This window comes from Myiozetetes cayanensis, unplaced genomic scaffold (assembly GCF_022539395.1).
Source record: "Myiozetetes cayanensis isolate MyiCay16 unplaced genomic scaffold, myiCay2020 scf10, whole genome shotgun sequence".
Classification (NCBI taxonomy): domain Eukaryota; kingdom Metazoa; phylum Chordata; class Aves; order Passeriformes; family Tyrannidae; genus Myiozetetes; species Myiozetetes cayanensis.
Window position 1 is genome coordinate 30098798 of NW_026086605.1, and position 22605 is coordinate 30121402.

At 40.7% G+C, this 22605-nt stretch overlaps 1 protein-coding gene across 30 annotated transcripts in view; it reads right to left on the reverse strand.

Moving 5' to 3' along the window:
* The window catches only part of ANK3 (ankyrin 3), a 304909-nt gene that overhangs the window by 14030 nt on the left and 268274 nt on the right, over positions 1–22605 (reverse strand). For 11 of the 30 annotated variants that reach the window (XM_050340346.1, XM_050340415.1, XM_050340406.1 and 8 more), the window contains 6 exons: positions 14024–21709; positions 13310–13384; positions 12325–12456; positions 11195–11338; positions 7261–7933; positions 4886–5264 (listed from right to left, as the gene is read on the reverse strand). In XM_050340346.1, the coding sequence (XP_050196303.1) occupies positions 4886–5264; positions 7261–7933; positions 11195–11338; positions 12325–12456; positions 13310–13384; positions 14024–21709 (9089 nt within the window). The other 19 variants (XM_050340462.1, XM_050340472.1, XM_050340491.1 and 16 more) reach the window with 8 other exon arrangements.

The window sequence follows — 22605 nt, forward strand, 5'->3', positions numbered from 1 at the left end:
CTGCCTTGTCCTGAACAGAAACACGACTGGTATACTGAAGAGATTCGTGATGAAGACAGTCAGAAACGTCATCCTGCCTTTTCTGAAAGTGTCTGTATTTTGGACTCTTTGGCAGCTGTGCAGAGCAGCCTATCTGCCACCCACATTGCACATAAAGTGTGGTGCCTGTATGCAGACTCCCCTCCACAAAGCATGGAAACAACAGTGATATAGATATGTGCAACTGCAATGTCACAAATTATTCCTAAAGTAACAATTATAGCTTAAGTAAATTCAGCTAATGCCATAATAGCACTAAGGTGCCTGGCTGGTTTTTTTTTTTTCATGGCTTGACTATGTGGTTTTCTAATAAGAGCCTAATAAATCCTGTAAGTTACTGAGGGATTACCATAATGGTTTCCAGTGCAGAATTATTTTCTCATGCTATATGCTGCAGGCGAATAATGCCATACTGTATGACTGTATGAAAAAATATGAGGGCAAATGTAATTATTTACATGATTATGCCATTGTTATCAGTTTATAAAGCATAGTGTGCTGTAAATAAAGGCAACCTGTAAATAAATATACTAAACAGAGCCTACTGAAGGTAATGCAAAGACCTTTATTAACTTTGATAGGTTTAAAATCAGGATCATTTGCTGTATTGAGGTTTTCCAGAACACATTATGCACTAAGGACCACAAGTTTCAACCAGAATACATTGCTAATACTCTCCTATATTCCACTCATGTGCATTCCTGCAAATGTCTAACTTGTCACTTAAAATATTTAAAAAAAAAAAAACAGAGAAAAAAAATTACCCTTCTGTCTGCAATTCATATTTGCTCTACAGGAGACCAACACGCTGCATCTAGCTGCAGTCTTTAAGATGCCATGCACAGCAGTGTCAGTGAAGGACACAACATGCCATGCAGCACAGTTATTTTCCAGCAGAAGACAACCATAAACCTCTGGGTTAAGCAAGGAAAGGCTGCCTAGCACTTGGTTATAAATCCACAATGGCAGTGGAAAGCACACTACCAGAGGGGCTCCAGTATGACATTCTGACACAGCAGTCCAACCCAGGTCCATGCCAATGTTGTGCCAAGAATGCAAATCACAAGATACCTTCAGAATCAACCGCCGCCGATAAACTCTTGTAGTTATTCTCTGCTCTTCACATGAGCTCGAATCACTCTCAATCTCACTGTCACTGTCACTACATTCCTAATAAATGCAGTTTTAGTACATTTGAACAGCACGTTTGCAAGACAGAACATGCTGATCAGGACTAGGAGAAGAAAACAGAGGTTATCATGGACAGTGTTCTCCCCGTCTCTATTATGTACATAATGACTCGCAGTTTCACTGTTGAAGTGTATAGTGGGAGGAGGCCTTTTTGCTCCTTGGCATGCTGTAACTTGATAAGTATACCAGCTACGGAACATCTCAGCAGCTCTTAAGTCTTAAAAAATGGTCTTTGAAATGCATCTGGCCTGTGGAATTTCCAAATCTTACTCAGTTCTTAAAAATTTCGTGTACAAAATAACCTTGTCATAGCTCACTGATTTTTTTTTTTCTCCTCAAAAATTACTGTTTCAAACAAATTTTATGGATTCACGAAGTGTGGGAAGTAAATTCCCTAATAAAAAAAAAGAAGACAGTCACACAAAAAGATTCAGTGGAGCACCTCCACACAGGAGATTACAAATGTAAAATGGCTTTCCTGTTCACTATTTATCTGCTATTAAGTAACAAAACTGCAGTGTGAAGTACAATCAGTCTGCCATGTTTTAAGAAGGGAGTTGTTAGACCTCAGCTCAGGGAAAGGGGGAACAGCCTGACTCCGATCTCAGCTTGGTACCAGGAGGTATCGCAGCTGCACAGAGGGGTCTACTCTGCCCTGGCACCCTCTGACAGTCCCAGTGCTTTCCCCTCTAAGCCCCAAGGAGCTCCTCAACCCTGGGGCTGAGCAGCTCTATGTGCACCAGCCCAAAGGAGGGCTTTGTACTTCTGTGTGTGATGGACTCAGGGTAGAGGACCTTCTCCCATGATGTTCGTCTGAACCAACTTTTTCCTGAATAGAGAAATTTAAAAATCTCCTCTATGTTACTTAATGACAGCCTGAACGATTAAAAAATTTAAAAATCATAAATAGTGGCTATTGAGAACCGCATTTCTGTTTCTCTGTTTGAATCCGGCCCAAGACATCCCAAACAAGAAGCATTTCTCAGAAATTATGTGTTAAATAAGAGTGGGCATAGGTGGGTGGAGGAGAAAAAGAACTATATAACAAAAAGCATTTAGGGCAGGATGACAGTATTCATCTGCATGTAAAGTCTCCTGCAGTCCTCTGGCACTAATCAAATATAGATACAAAAATTTATAATCCAATCCTATCCTGAAAAAGCAACAAGAAGCAGATGATTTCCAGAGGGCACGAAGGCTTTGGAACAAGAGTTATTTTTAATAAACAGCTTTAAGTGGCTTATTTGTGATGGAATTCTGACACAAAGAGTCACCTTGACCATGCAGTGGACATCATCCTCTTTGGAATATTAGAGAAACTGTGCTGTGCTCCTCTCATTTAAAGAGATCACTGCAATCTAATGCTTGAGCATTTGCAGAGAATTATATGACCCACACCATCACTGCACTGCATTTGTAAATGTCTGGGCATTTATGTGGACTTGGGATGAGGCCAAAGATTTGCTTCATCCACGTCACCAGGCGTCAGCCCAATATCAGTTGTCTGGGTTTCTCTCCTGCTGCAAACTGTGTGCCAGAACACTGATGCAGCCCTTCTCCTGCAGGTGGGTGACTATTGCTTCCTAGCCCTTTCCCACTGAGTCACAGAAGAAAATCTCTTACTTCAGGAAGCAGTTTTTTATTTTGTTCCTGCTTTCTTTCCACAGAAATAGATCTGTTTCTTCCATACTTCTCTCTTTATGGAGTATCTCTGAAGAAAACCTTGCAGAAAGACTACAGTTGAAATTCTCTTTCTGTTTTCGTGACAGCATATGAAGTGTCTCACCAGGAATTGGACTCTGTTAGTAATTAAACTATTGACTTCAGATTAGAAGATGGTATTGAAAAAAATATCGACAAGATATTAAGGCAATTCTTGCTGTCATTGTAACAGATCCTGGTTTCTTACCCATTCAGGCTTTGTGAGAGACCCACATTTAGAAATGACATTATTTTCTGCTACCAGTTTATTCAAAGATCATATATAAAGACTTGTTATTTAGTAGATAAGATTACCAGACTTTACCAATAAAGCAAAGTAGTGCAGAGAGCACACATAAGAAAAGCACTCACTTATTCTTCTCAATCCAGATGGGATATCCAAAAGTAAAGAGCAAACAGAAGTGGGTGACAAGTTATCTTCCCACTGATGGGAATGCAGAGGGGGAAGTGCAGCACGTTAACACACCCTCAGCACATTACAGTGCATCTACACTTACTGCTGCATTTAATCAGAGCATAGTACCATCAGCCTGAGGTCTCCAAAGCCTACAAACACTAAGGAACTCTGCCATCTGCCTTTAACTGCCTTTGCAGAAGGCAAAGGCTCTTACATTTTTTAAGTATTCCAGCAATTAGTGAACATTAGGAAAGATCTTACTGTGTCACGAACTAATAACAAGATAATAACAATCATATGCTGCATAACTGCTGAGACTGATTATGTTACCATCTAATAAAAGAATTCTTGGTTGTATAATCAGAAGAATAGTTTAAAATGAACTAATTTAAACCTGAATGATTTATTGCAGCCCACCACAGCCAACGTTTTTATTGTGCTACAATAAAAAAAAAACCATAGCTATAGCAAGTAGAAGCAATTCTACTAAAATACTTTGCTTCCAGAAGTTACAATCTCCTCCTGCATTATGCCCAGGAAAAGACCATCTAGCAAAGAGAGGAATGTAGAAGAAACTCTGCAATTCCCTGTTCCAGCCTGGTTCCCTGCTGGCCCTGAGGTCTATTCTGTGGCAACCCTCCCACTGCTGGGGTGTGAGGTGCACACAGCCACAGGGCTCCAAGCCATCCTTTGAATCAACTTTACTTTTAAGCTTCTGGAAAATAAATATAAGCAACTGAGAAAGCTATCAAAACTTTCACTGTCAGAAAGCCACTTATAACTGGAGTTCTGCAGCTAAGTAGGTATGAGTTAAACAAGATAGAAAGGAAGGGGAGACCCTCACAGTATTTTAAGAAGAAAGAATTGCCACCTGGAAAAGTGCTTTACATGTGTGGAAATCTTTTGATTCTAAAAAGAATGGATGAACTTCAAAGTTGAGTTGAACAAAGCCACAAAACAAAAAACATAAGGCGGAGATTAAATATTACCAAAAAATTATTTTTCTGCCAATTAACAAAGTAAAAAAAATGCAGGGAGTGTTGGGAACAAGGAGCAGGACAGAACACAAAGAGTCCCTATATCTCTTTGCTAACTTCAATACCACAGGAAGAGTGGGAACCAGTGGCAACACCTTACTGGAAACAGATGGAGGACAGCTGAGCTGTTTGGCGCTGTTTGCATAGGTGGTATGTCAGGACAGGAAAGGGGCCTGTTCCCCAGTGATACAGAACAGCAGTCCCAGAAGCTGCTCTAACCTCTTCCAGGGCTCAGGGCCAGTCAGGCAGAGATTATGCAGCCCTGCTTGGCTCCTCTGCCTGCCTTGACTCCACCTCATCTTATTCACAACACAAATATAAATTTCCACTAGCTTCCATTTTTCTCAATTCAGTAATAAATAAAAAAGGCATAAAGAAGGATAAAAAACCCCTAACCCTGTCACAAACAACTTTACAAGTCTTACAAAAAATTATGTCAAGCAGTATGTCAAGCAACAGGGACTCCTCACATCGTTAATTATTGCAGGACAGACTGTACCTTCTGTTCAGACATTACTGCTCCCTCCTCCTCTTGGATGCTTGTTCTTGGCTTGCCATCCTCAGAAGTACTCCAGCCCATCTTCTTCACACTGACAGGCACAGATGTTTTGCTGCCTTCTGTTGTTGGCTTGCTAGTCTCTTCCAAAGATTTCTGATATGCTGTTGATGATAACGTTTGCTCATCAGTACCAGTTGAGATCTGGGGCTTTGTTTTCAGGGCTTCTTTGTCACTGTGTTTTCCCACGTCATTTAAAGATTCCTGGATGTAGGATTTAGTTTTTGCCTCTGATGTGGACTCGGATAGACTTCCATTTGTTTCTGGCTTCCCTGCTTCTCCTTTGGCGTATGAGGTAACAGAATCTCGACATTGGTCCGAACTACAAGAAAAAGGAAAAGGAACAGACAGCTGTTCAGTGCTTAAATCACAGGCAGAAGGGCAAAGCACCAAGCCTCTTACTGAGCCTTCAGTCTTAACAAATACACTTCACACAGAAAAGTAAAATTTTAGATTCCACTTGTTAACATCAATCTATTTAATAACCTTGTCTTCTGCATTGTGGCATCATTTCAGAAGCAATGAAAATATGGTGGACCCTGGAAACAAGGCCAAATACTTTATGTTAATCTCGTTCCACTTTGGCGGGGGGGGGGGTGAGGAAGAGAAAAAACAATATGCAAAACCTACCAGTTCCCTTATATAATCATGAGCTAAAGCCTCGAGGCACTAATTCTTAAACCAGCTCTCTAACCAAAGAGGTAATGAAAGTATCTGTTACTATGCAATTACCAGTAATGACCAAACAGGTTATGGGTTTTTTCCCCCAAAGTACAATATCTGTACTCCAGATAAGTTATGCCTTCTTAAAAATATTGGTATCTGAAAACAAATCCTTAGACAGTGCAGATTCTCAATAATAGACCAAGGCAAAGAAGGTTACTACAGGATAGAAAACTGAACAAGACTTTGCCCCAGATTTGCTATGGACAGGTTTAACCTGCACTTGTGATGTACATTGTTCTTTTCTTGTGTATTTTTGCTCACTTTCTGTTAAACACTATGACTGTACGTATGAAAATATGCCAGCTATTTGCAGGCAAAATTCTTTTAAAGGACGGCAAAGTGAATTCATCTAGCTAGAAATTGATATGTTATCTTCTTAAGGAAGCCCTCTGCCTTCCCAAGGTGATCTGTTTTACTAATTTAATACATTATAAAATGCAGAATAACAACACTTGCTTAACAACAGGAATCTCACCAGTGTTAGTTCAAGTGCTTTACAGTCCTGAAAGACAATCAGTTTGCTGAAATCAATGGCCAGATTCCCACTGGATTTGATAAGAGAGTATTTAATGCTCCCTGGAACCTTAAAACATCCTGAGTCAAAGATGCAAAGGATGTAAAGTGCTGACAGACAAATGATCACTGTGCAGATAATGATTCTGCACTGATTTACAGCTCCTGCAGACCTGGCTCCTTCAATTACTGATCACAGGGGCCACGTTCAAAGCAAAGGCAGGCAGGGCCCCCTCACCCGTTCAGCAGAGCCGAACATGGCAACACTTTCTGCAAATGCTGAAAGGCTTAAGTAGGTCCAAGGGGAGGCTGGAAAAGCTCATGCAAGAGAAATGCATGGAGGATAAATATATAGAAAGCACCACCCATCTCAGCAGGTCATTATGCTGAAGATAAGTGGAGCTTGGGAGAGTGCAGGAGGAAAACAGAATATCCATCCACTCTCCTTCCCTAAGCATTCCCTGCAGTCACTGATGGGAGACAACGCACAGGACTAGATGGATTCAGTATCACCATTCTTACCTTCTTATGCCTGGTAACTCATCTCTTTAAAAAAAGTCTAGTAAATAGGCATGAGATAATATGCTTGAAATAAGTGTTAAAAAAGTGACAATTAAAAAATCGACTTATGGAAAAAGTAACAACTATCTGAGGGAAGGCAGAAGGATGCAACAGAAAGGATGACTGCTAAAAAGGTACTTGAGAAATAAGAGTAACATATATATCCTGATTTCAGATAATGTCCTTGATTTCAGTTACATCTACGGATCACTTAGATAAATTAAAAATAGAAATACACAAGATAAAGAACATGAAAAGTAACATCACCTGCTAAAGATAATATGAAATATTTCTCAAATGCCTATGTCAAGAATGAAACCTGATAAATATGTATTTTTAAAGGCAAATATGTGTGAGGCCAAATCATGTCAACTATTACTTTTTCCTTTAAATGTACATAAAAGTATATATGCATATTCTCATAGAACAGTGGAGCAGCAGGCTCTGCACTGCTCCTGGAGGTACAAGCAGCATGGGAAAGCTGGCTTACACACACACTCCAACACAAAGGTGCTCACCTATCATCCAAGCGATCTAGCAGGCTGCCACCTATCCTGCGTCCCGACGTCGGTGGCTCAGAGACACTTGACGAGTCAGGCTGCCAACCTGTAATTGAAGACATTTCGTGTTCTGCTTGTTGAACACCTTTAAGAATTGACCATACTCTCTCTTCCGTCATCTCCTCAGACTCAGCTCCTTCTTCCAGATGAATGTCCTCAAACAGAGATTTAAACTTTTCTGCCGTCATCTCCTCATCAGTACCAGACTTTTCTCTCTCAGGCTGTTCAGTCCTTACTCCTCTTTTACTAGTCTCTTCACTCTGCCTTTGTTTAGCATCTTTTGATATCCCGCCATAACTACCAAGATACCGCGGAAAATCCTTAAGGTCCACTTCCTCCAACTGGCTCTCGCCTATGGAAATATCTTTAGGTGTTCCTTCTCTAGGCACTGAGAAATCGACTTTGCTGTCATCCAGTGAAGTGTCTTCTTCAGTCACCACTGGCGGTGCTGCTGCTGTACCATCTACTTGTCCCTGGGAGGTCACTAACACATCACTCAGTCTACTGGGAGTTCTAAGGGGTGACTCTAGGCTAGAGGTGTCGCTAAAGAAATCGTCCTGATGGAAAGGGGTGGGCGGCACGAAGCGCAACCCAGTGGGAGTTTCCAGTTCCACTTGAATGGAGGGATAACCTAAGGAAGACAGCACATTTGGACTGACTGGGATGAAGCATGGAGCAACAAATAAGCAAATGCCAAATGAGTCATGGGTTATATAAAGTATGAAACACATGAGGAGGTGCAGGTGTATAAGAACCAGTGCAGTTCTGATAGATTTTGTTACTTTGTCCCGACGAGATGGAACAAAGAATGAGTACTGCCATGAATAGTACAGTGAAGCCAGCACTTTTGACTATTTTGTTAATAGTCTTTAAAGATTCCAGTAATTGTTTTTGCAGCCATTTTAACATTTTCAAGCTATAGCAGATTGTCTTATGAGCATGCAGTAAATCAAATGTGGACAAGGGTGGTTGTCCCTTTATATACAAGACAATCTCTTGCAGCCATATTGTGTAAATCTTTATTTCCCAGTTTTTCTTTTTCTTTTTTTTTTTTTTTTTAATTTGGAAGTTTAATAAACAGATTTTAAAGACAGCAGCAAATCATAACATAGGACAGCCACATTTTTGTCAGTAGGTATTATTTCTAAAACAGGTCCACATTTTTAATATGCTTTTATATAAAAATACACAATACCAGAAGTACAAAGTTACTAATATATACCTCCAATTTAACCACACAGTGCAAGAATGGAATAGTTAAAGAATGAAGAACAGAAATGGATCCTAATGAGGATACTAAAAACAGTAGATCTAACTACACAGCACGATAAAAACTAAAATAAGGAAGTTAACAGAGGGATAAGAGAAGAAAAACACAACAAGGGAGAGCTATATGAATATTTCAGGTACAGTAAAGTTATACGGGTGAGAGGACTGTGGTGAGTAAGGAGATCTTGGTGATCTTGAAGATTGAGGTGATCTTGGTGACATTGGTACAATCAGATACACTGATCAAATAAAGAGAAAAGAAAAATTGATGAAAACATGAAAAAAAACCATACAAAAGGATTAAACTGAATATACACACAAAAATGACAACAAAACCTTAAGTTCTTATCCTGGCAAATGAGGTTGGGTAACCTACAAAAGGAAAAAACACATGCTGTGGGGTTAACTTGACATTGTGCTGCCTGCAAAGGGAGGTGCATTAATAGGGTGCATTTGGGGTTTTGTTTCCTGAATCAGCTGAGAGAAAGGCAAAGGTGGTCTGGTCTTGGTGAGGAAAGGAAGCTTGAGGAAGGCTCAGAGAAGAGGAGAGACAGAAAGCAACTGCAGAGAAGCGATTTTGTTCCTAAAAACATTGATGCTACTATTAAAAGGCGCAAGCAACATTTCAAGAGCAACTTTCTTAAAATGTCAACAGAAAATTATTTCTGTAGTGCAATGATTCAATGACCAGCAATGCTGCTCAATAATGGAGGCACACTGAGCTCATATGCTCTAAAGAAAAAAAAAATCCTACTAAAATACAGAGAAAGCCCAATACATACTCAAACAAATTACAAAAAGCAAAGGAAATATTACTTACAAAAGAAAATCTTATTTAAGGAGCTACTTATAATACATGTGAGAAAAATCAAAGTAACAATCCAGTGCCTGTTATCTAACATTTAAAATAAGAAAAACCCCAACATTTAGCATCTTCAACAAACTGATAAATAATAAGCATTCCTATGAAAATTTTGGTTTACAAGCAGAAACTTCATTTATCCTTTTAATCTGACTCAAAATTAACCTGCACAGTTCTAAGCTGGTACAGTTTCCTTGCAAAAATTATACAATTTTAGGCATTAGCAGATTGAAAATGATATTCACTCATGCACTAATAAAACATTTTCTTATTTTTCTACTGCCATTGCAGAAATGGTCCAAGAGAAATTCATAAAGCAATTGATGTTCACATGTCTTGAAGAGGCTTGGCAGCAAACTGCACATTAATTTACTCTATGCAATCACTAAGCACATTTTTTTCCTTTGTTCTTCATTCTTTTTTCTTCTTTCCTTGAGGAATTCTTACTGCTATTTATCTAGACAGGAAGCCAATGAATACACCTATTTCCAGGTAACTTGTCAAGCATGCAATACCAAGTACATTAAGAACATACACGGGCAAGCCTCAAAGGACAACTGTTGCACGAAAAAAACTTGTCAACTGACACTGAGGCTGCTGGGAACAACTTTACTCTGGCACACACTTGTGGGACCCTGGGCTTACTCTTTGGAGATATTAGTGGGCCACCTACATGTCTCCATAAACAACTTGGATGCAGGACTTGAAGGTGTATTAAGTAACTCTGCCAATGATACTAAACTGGGAAGAGCTCTTGACTCCCTCAAAGGCAGGGGGGCCCTGCAGAGAGACCTCAACAAATTAAAAGGGCTGGGCAACCACCAACCATTTGAAGTTCAACAAAGGAAATGCCGGATTCTGCACCTGGGATGGGGTAGCCCTGGATGCACAGACAGAGTGGGGAATGAAATGGTGGAAAGCAGTGCCATGGAAAGGGACCTGAGTGTCCTTGGTCACCAGCAAGCTGAATATGAGTCAGCAGTGCCCTGGCAGCCAGGAGGGCCAACCATGTCCTGGAGGGTATCAGGAAAAGCACTGCCAGCTGGTCGACAGAGGGGACTGTCCTGCCCTGCTCTGCACTGGGGTGGCCTCACCTGGAATATTGTAGCAGTTGTGGGCACCACCATACAAAAGACATTAAACTACTAGAGGTCATCCAAAAGAAGGCCCTGAGGATGGTGAAGAGTCTAGAGGGGAAGCCATGCCAGGAGTGACTCAGGTCCCTTGGTTTGTTCAGCCAGGAGAAGAGAAGACTGAGGGGAGACCTCATTGCAGTCTACAACTTTCTGATGAGAGGAAGAAGAGGGGCAGACACTGATCTCTTCTCTCTGGTGACCAGTGACACGACCCAAGAAAATAGCACGAAGCTGTGACAGAGGACATTTAGGCTGAATATTCGGAAAAGGTTTTTCACCCAGAGTGTGGCCAGGCACTGGAACAGGAAAGTGGTCACAGCACCAAACCTACCAGAGTTCAAGAAACATTTGGACAATACTCTCAGGCACATGATGGGATTCTTAGGGCTGTCCTGTGCAGGGCCAAAAGCTGGACTCAATGATCCTATGAATCCCTTCCAGCTCAGGATATTCTATGATTCTATGATACCATACCATAAGCATACTTTAGGAGAGGAAAATCCCTTTACACATTTAAAGCAACTGTTTCTGTAGAACTTACAATCTTTCTTTAAAGTCAAGTTTATACAACATTATTATATTATTGGACATCACTGAACTAAATATGACTATGGAATTCAATTACCATCAATGGGATCATGAAAAACGTTATTTTCATCTGCAAAACTTCTGGTGCCTGAAATATTTCCATAATCAAATATTGGTCCTTCCAACAGGGTCACGATATCTATTCGATTAATTTTTGTCAATACAGAAGTTAAGGCATCAGCTGAAAAAGAAATAAAACAATTCAGAAAAAAGTTCAGCATTGCAGAACTGTGTAATCATTTTTCTCTGTTACATTCACGTTGTATTTCTTAAAATTGCTGGCATGTCTTAAAGTCTTTGGTTCTAGCAAACCCCATCATTTGTCTAAGGAGTCATTCAGCTGCCTACTTATTCAAGATATACATCTATTAAGAGTCTACAGTCTGTCCAAGTATAATTACATTATGACACAAAAGGCACAAAGAATAAGGTCAGAGAGTTCTTAAACAATGTATTTACTTACTACTGAAACAAAATACCCTTTTACTGGAGCATAAAGGGAGTGTAAAAATCCTTTTACCATTCTGTTTTGAGGAAAAACAGAATAGGCAGTCATGTAGGTAATAATGCATGTAAGGCTATTCATGCACTGCATCATGAAAAATCATTTACAATAATCTTTTCATGAGAACACAGTAATACTGGAAATTACCTTTACAGCGAAAGAGATCAAAGTAGACTGAAATAGTTTGTAGGAGTATGTGGATCACGGAATGATAACGAACACCACTGACAAAAATCAAGCCCTCTCTTTCAGTTTGAGCAATTAAAGTGAAGTTAACAGATAAACCCAAAAGTATCAGCACAGAATCAGTGTCTCCATCACTGCTTACGGGAGGAGGTTGAGTCTTTTCCTACGACCTACAATACTGTGAGACTACCTAACTTTCCCAGGCAGTCTATTTCCATGGTTCAAATTCTTTGCTATTGGAAATATTTTCTTTACTGGAATTTAAGTTCATTACCTGTCATATCAATTATGGATGTGGAGAACAAATTATTTCCTTCTGTGTGCATAGTGAAAAAATATGACAGGTTTCTGACTTCTGGTAAAAATATAACCAAAAGTTCTGGTTTGTGAAGGACATTCATAATGTTTTCTTCAAGTTGATAACAGATGAAAGGGGCTATAACTTACAAACAACAAAATTAACTACTTCAACTTACTTGTAGCATTCTTCCCATCTCTGGTAACCCATTTTTTTAATAACATGAAGCTTTGAGCAATAAGAGAATTTGGGTTTTCTACTCGGATTTGATTTATTTCATCCACAGAAAAATTCAGTTCTCTTGCCAGTTCTATAAAGACAAACAAAAGCAAGCAAGAAAAGGAAACAAACCCAAAAACACCAAACAAAGCACAAATCTGTCAATCATCCTGTCAGGCTTATAAATACTGTTTTTTCCTGATCACATAGATGTTAACAAAAGTACCTGACACAAACTTTATGGATAACAATGAACATGGTATTATATCCCTGTACTTTAGTTTTCTAAGACAGACATAATTTTTAATTTGAATCATCTGTGTGAGCCATTATCATATTTATACTCCTTAAGCCACTTAAACATGGTGGAAAAAACCCTCCTTGGAGGTTGTCTCATCACTGCTAATTTATAAACTCGGGGGTTTATTCTGGTGACTGTTACTCCTCTGGGAGCTCGCTCTGCAGCTCAGCACTGGTGAGAGATGCCTGCTGCAGCTTTAAGCCCATGAAGGGCCAGCTCTGCCCACCAACATGCAGAGGTACCTACAGTCAGGAAACACCCCTGCCTCCCAGCACCGACTTGCTGGGGCACTGCTGGGCTCCCTGCAACCGGGGCTTTGGGAAAACTGCTGTCCAGCTTCAGCAGATACTCCAGAGGCAGCCCTGAGCCTGAGCAGGTAGAGCCTCTCAGCTCCTCAGGGGAACGTCTTGAGAGCAAAGCCATTTAGCTGTTTTCCCTGCGAGCTTCCCTTTGCTTTGTTGTGAGAACCAAGGAACGATTTCTTATCAGGTACCTTTGCCCAGCAATGCATTGCACATTTTGGGAAGCTGGCCTCACTGTGAATATGGGAGAGCCTGATGCAGTCTTGCTGCATCCTTGGTAAAAGACTACCTGAAAATGCAACAGCAAAGACTAATTTCAATATTAAAGCAGAAAAGCTTACCTGTCCAGCTAAGTCCTAGGTGATCAGCTACAATTGCCATCCTTATATCTGTCCGTTCACATGGACTCTGTGGACCTGTGATTTACAATTTTTCAATTAAAAAGGTTTTGCACAGAAGACCACAATACCGGATAATAGTTTATTATAAACAATAGCTTTAGTTTGACTAAGTTGACGGTGCTTATATTGTTTACTAGAATGGTTGTGTGACCTAATAACCTACAAAACAAAATTTTTTCACAGCTTTTAGATTTTCACCTGTGTAAAGCCAAATGTAAAACTACATGATGTCGTGTAATGAAACCAAACATGCTGACAAATCTAGCTGTTAGACTGTAGACAAGTTGTTCAGTTACTGGTGAAAACCACCAAGGCCAGATTATCATCTATTTTCTCTACTTTGACAGAATAAATTTGCTGTCACAAAAGACATCTTTCAATTTCTGAGTTACATCAATTTTTGAGTTACATGAATGTCTTTGGCATGCTTCACTAGCTTTCTACAGTACAGAATTTGTTTGAAGGAAGAAAAAAGAGAATAAGACAGCACATACAGATGACAATGACAGAATGAAAACTACAGTTAAGTCACTCCACAGGCAATCACAACAGTTCATGCACTAGGATCAACAAGTTGAAAGTTTTACAAACTAGGCTTGATCTCCACGAGGTGAGCCATGAGAGCTCCAGAAACCTGACTGCCTTCATTCTCACCAGTCCTCTTACTCCTCCTCCTCTCACTGTCGGCCTTTTCAATCTTTGATTTTATAGATGCTGCCTCTGTTCTCATGTCTCTAGCAGACTTCGGTGTAATGGAAGGCTGGTAAACTTGAGTAGCTTCTGATAAGGATGTGTTCCTTGATGTACTGTCTTCTTCATCATCAGAGACCTCTGACTGCATCTTTTTCTCTTCATCAGATAGGCGATCCACAAGCTTTAATGTCTCACCACTAATTCCCTTAAAATATTCAATAGAATGTTTACATACCTCCCTAAGCTGATTTTTCTTTACTTTAACTGTTGTCACGGTGACGGAGGTAGATCTTACCTTTACTGGTAATTTAGAAGGAAGTTGTTTTGGTTTTTCTTTCTCTACCTGCTCTTGTTTTGGCAGGGCCGGAGTTCTTCTAGCTAGATTACTCCTATGTGTATTTTTTACAGGAATCCTAGACCTTGCTTCTAGACAGGGAGAAGAATTATTTTGTTTTGCTTTGTCAGGCTTACTAGCCCCTCTCACTTTACTCCCTGTATTGCTCTGGAGATTATTTTGTGAAAAGGCTTGTTTTACTGAGCTGGCCTTTACAGGAAGCTTTGATTTTCCTCTAGCCCCTACCAACTCTGTTGACTTTTGCTGCTCTCCATGTGGTTTTTGCTTATCTCTTACTCTGTGTCCTTGTGTTGTCCCTGTACCTTTTCCTGAAGTGCTTTTTGCTTGATTAGCTTTCTGGAGGGAACATTTTGGTTCCAAATGTTCTTTTAGCACTACATTACAGGTAATATCATCTGTAGGGACAGCAGATGAATCCAAATTGTTGTTGTTATTAAAATTATCTTTTGGAAAATCAGTGTTTTCTGATTGCCTACAGCTTGTTTGGCTAGAAGCTGAACTCGCAATCACTGCTACAGTTTCAATTTCTAATCCCTGACCACTTGGCATCACAGCTTCTATCTTATCTGCCACTTCGCCAGGGCCATCTTTCTTCAGAGTCATGGTGGAAGCAGAAATTCCCATTTTAATTGGTGTGCGCAATTTGGGATCAACTTTAGAAGCGTTTACTGCTGCCGATGATTTCTCCAGTGAGTTACTACCAAGTGTTTGTTCCATGCAATCTCCACTGGCCTGGATGCCGGGCTTATGTTCAACTGCTGTTGTTTCTACCGGTCTCTCTACGTTTGTTTCTACAGTGCTGTCCCCTGCCTGTGGCTGTGTGATGGCAGTGACTGTACTTTTATCCCCTTCCCCCTTGTCCCCTGACTTCCCTTCAGAAGTATGCTCACCAATCTGAAAAAATTGGAGTCTTTCTTCAACAAAATCCCTCTTGCTCATGTCAATTGCACCACTGCGAGTCATCTCAAACATCTTCCCCTCATGAAATGGGAAGGGGTTGGGCTCGCTAGTTGGCGTACTCTCATCTGTTGGAGTTCTGGCTGGAGTTGTGTCAGGTGTTGTTGCTTGAGATCTGTCTTCCACTGCCAGACCAAACGGCTTAGCCTCATCATCCCTTGATTTAGTCTCAAACACTTCATCGTCACCTCGGTTATTGGACCACGGATCAAAATCTAGACTCTTAGTGGCCACAGTTTTGAAAGGTGTTGCAAATTCTTCATCTACTTTGTAACTGAAATATGAATCAGGAAATACAGTCCTGTCAGGGTGTCTGCCTTCCAAAGAGAAAAACTGTGCCCCTGACTTCTTATCGCTCTTATCTCCGGCTTTTTCAGAAGCTGGACCCTTTGAAGGTGTCTTGTCTTCTTCAGGGCCTACCTTGCCTTCCTCCTCAATGACTTCAAGCTTACTCTGGCTAAATGAGCGGTCAGTCTGCTTTAGAATGCCTTCTGTAGTCCAAACGTCCTTTTTGGTTTCAACTGCCGGACCTGCAAGTTTAGAATCACTCTCAGTTAAACCATCATCTTCATCTTGCAAATCATAACCGTCAAGAGAGTCAATCTCTGTCGCATCGGTATCATGGGAGAATTCTGCAGTGGTTGCTATGGAACACTCTGTGACAGACTGGTCATTGTTACTCCCATTTTGCACTACATCATTCTGGGGTGAATCAATGTCAAACTCATTAGGTTTCCCAGAAGTGGGATGTCCTAACTCTTTCTGTTTCTCAATCTTTTCAGGGGCTCTGGGTTTTGAAGTTTCTTTCTGGTCATCTTCCAGCTCCTTCAGTTTGAACGTATACTTTTTAAGCGGAACAGGTTGATAGAGGGATTCATCGTCACTGGAGTCACTGACATCTGCTCCCGGTGGCACAGGAGACGGCGGCTGTACTCTTATGACAGGTTCAGCCAGTTGGCATTTGTCGTGTTCATCTTGTAAGTTCACTTCGGTCATCTCCATTTCACTCTCAGTGGAATAATGAGACTTCTTTTCGGACTCGCCTTGATCTGCATCCAAGGGTGGAGGAGGAGGGAATTCAATATAGGCAACTCTGTTACCTTTGGGTCTTTTGTTAGAGTCCTTATTTATAAGATTAGGCAATGCTTTGTCAATCTGTGGCTCCTCAACCTCTGCCTGTTTCACAGACGTTGACTTAGCCTCTGCTTCCTCCTCTGACTCCTCAGACACCTCAGGTATAGGGCTGGGTTTGCCTGGGATATAAGCTATTAGTGAGTCAGGTGTTTTAGATGTAAACTCGTAACTCACTTCCTCTGAACTCGGTGTTTCTGGTGTTAAAGGGCTTTTACCAGAGCTGTCTATAAAGGACACTTGTTCTAGCGTGTCATCTTCTGGACTACCTTGTGGAGAAGGAGGTTGTTTTTGCTGTCTAGCTGTGTAAAATGTCCCCCTTGTCTCCTGCACTGTCTTACTCTCCTGACTGACAATTTTTTTAATACTTCCTTGTTGCACCTCTTTCTCATATTGCTTTCCTACTTGAACAAAACTGACATAAACAGGTAGGGTCTTAATTTCTTTTACTCCCTCAGTGCTTACTAGCGGTGCAACTTTATCCAAGTAATCACTGGCACCAGGCTCAACAACGTCACTTGAAGGAAATTCCTTTCCTGGGCTACATTCTAAAGAATCTGGTGATTTGCTAGGGGATAGCTCTGTATCCTCAGCAGGAGGACTTAGGCCTATGGAGCTCTGCTGCTTAGTAACTTTTCTGATTTCTGAATGCTTTATTTTTTCATCTTCCACATAATCAATCTGTCTTTCAACTTTCTCCTTAATCACAGCTGATTGGGATACTTTAGCTGAAAGTTCATAGACACCATCAAGCATGGCTCTCTTCTCCTCAACAATTCTGACTGGAATATGGGACACAGCAATTTCTTCTTTCCTTTTGGATATTTTATCAGCCACTTCACCATTACGCTCCCCCTCCCTGACAACAAATTCTCTGTACAAAACCCTTTTTGAGGGAGATTTTACAGTCAGTTCCTTCACTTCTTCTGAATGAATTCCATTTGTGGCCAGCTTGTGCTCTGTCACAGTGACAAATTCACTTTTTTTGTCGGTTTTAGATTCAGCGTGATCAACATGGTTTTCTTTTACTGTATCTGGAACCAGCACATGTGAAAGTTTTTCTTTCTGCGTCTTATGGTTAGAAGTTCCAGGACTTTCCCACGTCCTATAGATTTTTTTGTCCCAGTGTCCCTTTGTTGTTGCGTCTGAGCCATACGCCAGCTCTTTTGCCTGCGGTTCTGGAAGGCATTCTGGCATGCCTTTCCTCATCTCAGTTCTTTGTTTTTGTGTGTCTGAAGCACGAGAGTCTTCAATAGCTTTCACTTTACCTTGAACAAGGTCTTCCTGTACTTTCACCTCTTTCTGCAAAGCAGTGCTCCCATCAATGACCTCTACTTGCTTTGCATGTTTCTCTCTGGAATAAGACTGATACACTGGTAACTTACTTTCTTGCAATTTCTTTACTGGAATTTTGGACTGACCATCCAGCTTTTTTTCGTCTTGAGTTATGTCCTTACTCCTTGGACTTATACCTTGTTCAAATTTAAGCCTAATGGAACTGAGCTTTGACTGCTTCAGCTGAAATCCAGCCTCAGGTACTCCAGTCTGCTGAGCACTTCCTTTGTGTTCCATAGTTCGTTTAGAGTCCTCTGTGTGTTGCACAAATATCCTTTTTTCAGGACTGCTGGGCAAACTGGATGCTTTTCTTTCATCCACCTTGGGGAAGCATTTCCCATCATGCGCATACTGCTTCACCTTACTCCATTCATCCCTGGACGATGGCAGTTCAGAGAGTGGAACTTTCTCGGGGCTGCTGCTGGCAGAGCTCTGGCTAGAATGTATTTCCTTGCCATTTTTTTTATGCTGCTTTTTCTCTGGAGACTGTAGCTCATCATTCAACTTCTCTGTTTTATCCCGAAAAAACTGTGATACTTCAGTGAGTTTTTCTTCTGCCTCTTTAACAGTCCTGTCCACCCTGTCTTCATATATCAACTTTTCTCTACCTCTGTCTAATCTGTCCTCAGTAAAGCGCATCCACATCGCATGTTTTGGACTACTAACATCTCCAGTGTAGTGTAACACTGTCACTTTATCATAATGATCATCTTTAGACATTTTACCTACACCATTTTCAGACACATCTTTATAGATTTTGGAGAGAATCTCTTTTTTGGGGGCAGTAGCTACTTTTTCTCTGCATCGTTTATCAGTCCCCTGTAACTCTGCACTAAGGGGTAGAGCATGGTCAGTAACTGACTCCTCAGTATCAGAATGAGACACATCTAGCTTTTCTGAAAGAAGCATTTTCTCAGCAAACCTGTAAGACTCCCCTCTTAGTTCTGACAACTCATCATCATGGTATTCTATTGAGTGCTGACTCAAAAGCTTCAGTGTTTTGTAAGAGTCATCAGACATGAGTTGAGCAGAACTAGGGCGACTGTCTTCTTCCTGGGACACGGGAGTGTTAACTCTAGAGGATTCCAGATAAGAAGGAAGTGACTCTTCGGCCGTGAGCTCCTCTTCTTCTTGCTGACCTTGTTCATCTGAACAAGGGAAAGCATCATGTTTTTCCAACTCTTTTAAGTTAATATCTCCCCGAGGTAAGTCTTTCTGATATACATACATTTCTTTCTCTGGATGCTTTTTTGTTTCTCTAATAATGACTTCAGTAGGTTCAGCCTGATTACCTTGTTCAATATGGACCTCTATTATTCGCTCCAGTTTGGGTTTCATTTTGCTGTCCTTCTCTGCATGTTGTGGTGAAGTTTCAGCAGACTTGCTAACATCGGACGTTACTGATGATTTATGTTCAAACAGACCTGCCAGTTCTTTGGAAGGGTCACGACCAGACTGAAAGGCTTTCATTATGTCATGAACAGACATTGTTTCCTCAATTCTTTCAGATGTACTTTCTGTACAAGGAGGTTTATGATAGACCATCCTGGTCGTGGTAGTGATGTGAGTTTCTTCTTTTACTCGGACACCTTTACTAAGGACACACTTATGGTCATCTTCTTCACTGCCACTGGCTTTCATTTGAAAAGCTTTAACCTTCTCTTTGATAGACCCAGAAGGTTTTTGCTCCAGCTCCATAAACGTAGGGGTAGGTTTGGAGGCTGGCAGCTCCTCTGCCTTATGCTCTGGAATTTCTTCAGAGGATGGTTCGTAGCTGCGGATAACATGAACTACTTCAGTTCTTGTTTCTGTAATGACGGGAGGGATGGGCACATCATGGAAAAGTGGTTTTGGCCCCGTGCTTTCAGCACTCTGTGGGGCAGAAGGTGTCTTTTCACTCCTTGTTTCAAAGCCACTGTCAGACAAGGGACTTTTATCTTGATCGTGTTGAGAGAAGTCATCTGGAGACTCTAAAATGGTGTCTGTTCCAAAAAAGGAGTCTGCAATCTTACACAGCTCCTTTTCCGATGTTGAAGGCCTCATGGAGGCTGGAGGCATTTTAAGTTTATGTTCCTGCAAAGCGATAGCTGGTTTTAAGATGCGCTTTTGTCTCTCTTCACCTTCTTTTTTCCCCTCTTCAAACTTGTACTTTATGTTTGTTAATGAACTGCTACCGATATCATTCGCTAAGTAATCAATAACTTTTGACAAGCTATAATCCTTTTCCGACATGGTTTTAGTTTTAATTTGGACCTTCTCTGGAACAGATACAGGAGGGCTTGTCAAAGCTTGCTGTCTCGCTTCATCAATCTCCTCTGTACTGAACTCTACCCAGTCATCCTCAGACAGGTGTCCTTGATCACTTTTGGATACTTTAGCCGACCCTTTACTTTCTAAACACACATCTTTTTTCAGAATCTCACTAACTTTTACTAAGTCCTCTTTTACTTTCTCAACAATTTTAAAGGGCTCTTCATCATCAATTCTACCCTCTTTTGGTATGTCAGGTTGGAACGGTTTGTCCTCTGCGACATCTGTCTGCAATATTGCGGTCATTCTTATCAGATCCTCTTTCATTTCAGCAACATCTTTCAGTATCTCCTGACTGGAGGATAAAGAAGAGGGTGTGGACAATTTGAGAGCAGAGGGTGCTAAAAACAAGGATGATTTTATTGGAGATGAAGTTCGATTAAAGGTAGGCTGTGTGCGTGCCTCTGTAGTCAATGTTTTAATCGGTGACAGTAACGCAGCAGCTGATTTTGTAAGTGAAGACGACTCTGGGAGCTTCTTTAATGCTGGTTCAGACAAAACATTGACTACAGAATATACTGGCACTGTTATTGTTGATGAAGTTACTGATGAGGTAGTTGCAGATATTGACCCAAGGGCTGTGTACAAAGCACCTGCAGGAGCAGTTCTCATTGACTGGAAAGCTGATGGTGCTGAAGATACAAATGACCTGAGTGGAGAAAATGACATTGTTGTAGCTGTTGAAAACACTCTCTCAGCCGTGTCAGCGACTGCGTTAGCAGCACAACTTGCAGAATGTGCAGCTGCAGCAATCTTGTCTTGAAAAACAGCTGCAGCTTTGGATCCATTTATTAAGGTGGCAGAAGATGGGTATTTCAGAGGTGACACAGACCCATTAAGCAATGGTACATCTGTGTGCCCAGCTACATGTTTTGCTGGCGACGAGAGAGACGAGGCCATCATGACTTTAGTGGATGAAACAGCATCAACTGCTGATTTAGCAGGTGACACCACTGACTTGAGAGGGGACGATAAAAGTGAAGATGCTGATGTGATGACCGATTTAAGTGGCAAACTTGAAGAGTACATGTTAATGTTGGATTTGGGGGATGCTGGAGGCGTCATGGTTATGGATGATCTCTCCAAGAGAGATCCTGCAGTAGTCACTGGAGATGTCCGAGAGGGGAATGTGGTAGTGGATGCCAGCCCTTTTAGACTAGCAGCTTCTGTGACTGCGGGAGCTCTGACGAAAGAGCCTGAAGTGACCTGTATACTGTATGGAGGCTGCGATACCACAGTTTTTATTGGCGAAGAGATTGTCCGAAAAGATCTAATCGGAGATGCTACATCACTAACAGATTTAACTGAAGATGTGGTAGAAGCTCCTAACGTGGATTTGATTGGAGAAGTAGAAGAAACAGACCATATTGATTTTAATGGGGAAGCTGTAGGAGTGTTAGAGGAAGAGCTTGATAAGGATGTAAAGCCTGATTTGGTTTGCCCAGGCACTGTAATTGGAGCTGTTGTCCATGACTGATATGGCCGTGTTGAAAAGAATGGCTTGTATGAGTAAGTAGCAGGTAGGGATCTTGTTGCTCCTGCACTCCGTTCAACTGTTTCTTAAATTGTTAAATTAAAATCAAACATAAAAATCAACAAAAATGATTAAAAAACAGAGAGACCAGAGAAGAAAATTGGTCAGTAAACGTTGTAATATTACAAAAAGCAAGTACAATTGTTTGCATGAGTTGGGATGAAGGAGGCAAAAGAAGATTTTAAAAAGGAACGAAAAAAATAGGAACGAGCCATATGCTGATAACTGGTCCAAAGCTAGAAGCAACATGAAATGAGAGACAGAAAGCACATAGCAACCAAATCTGCAAACAATGAATAACAGAAAACACAACAAAGGAATCCATAAGGTAAAAATAAAGCCACATCAAAACTTCTTCTCTTACTTCCTATTGACTTTCTGATGTGCTACTTCTGAAATATTCGTATCAGCTCTATTTTGCCTGTTTAGGTATGTCTCTGCTTTGTGCAACTCTTAGAATTATCCTTTTAATAATTTCTATTGTTGTTCTACTCAGATTTGAACCTATACAAAAATATAAACTTGTGTAAAGTGACATTATATAGCTAAAATCTTTTTTTAAACCACTCAGAACTATTTCATGCAGAACCCAAAATTCCTTTAAGTGACAGGCAATTGATGTGCAAACTGTGAAGCAACTGGAATAAATTCAAATCTATATCTTCCATGCACAATTCGGATATGCTTCACACTCACAAAGCCAATAAGAGCAAGAGCTTTTCTGAGTCAATTCTAAAAAAAAAAAAGAGGAAAAAAAAAAAGAAAAAAAAAAAAAGAAAAAGAAAGGAACGTATGCATTTGTTTCTCATGCGATATTCCTTTTGTTTGGTAAAAAATAAAGCAAAACTTTACATGAAATGATTTTAAGAAGCATGTCATATATGAAATATGGAATATATGATATATGATAAACGTGAGCAG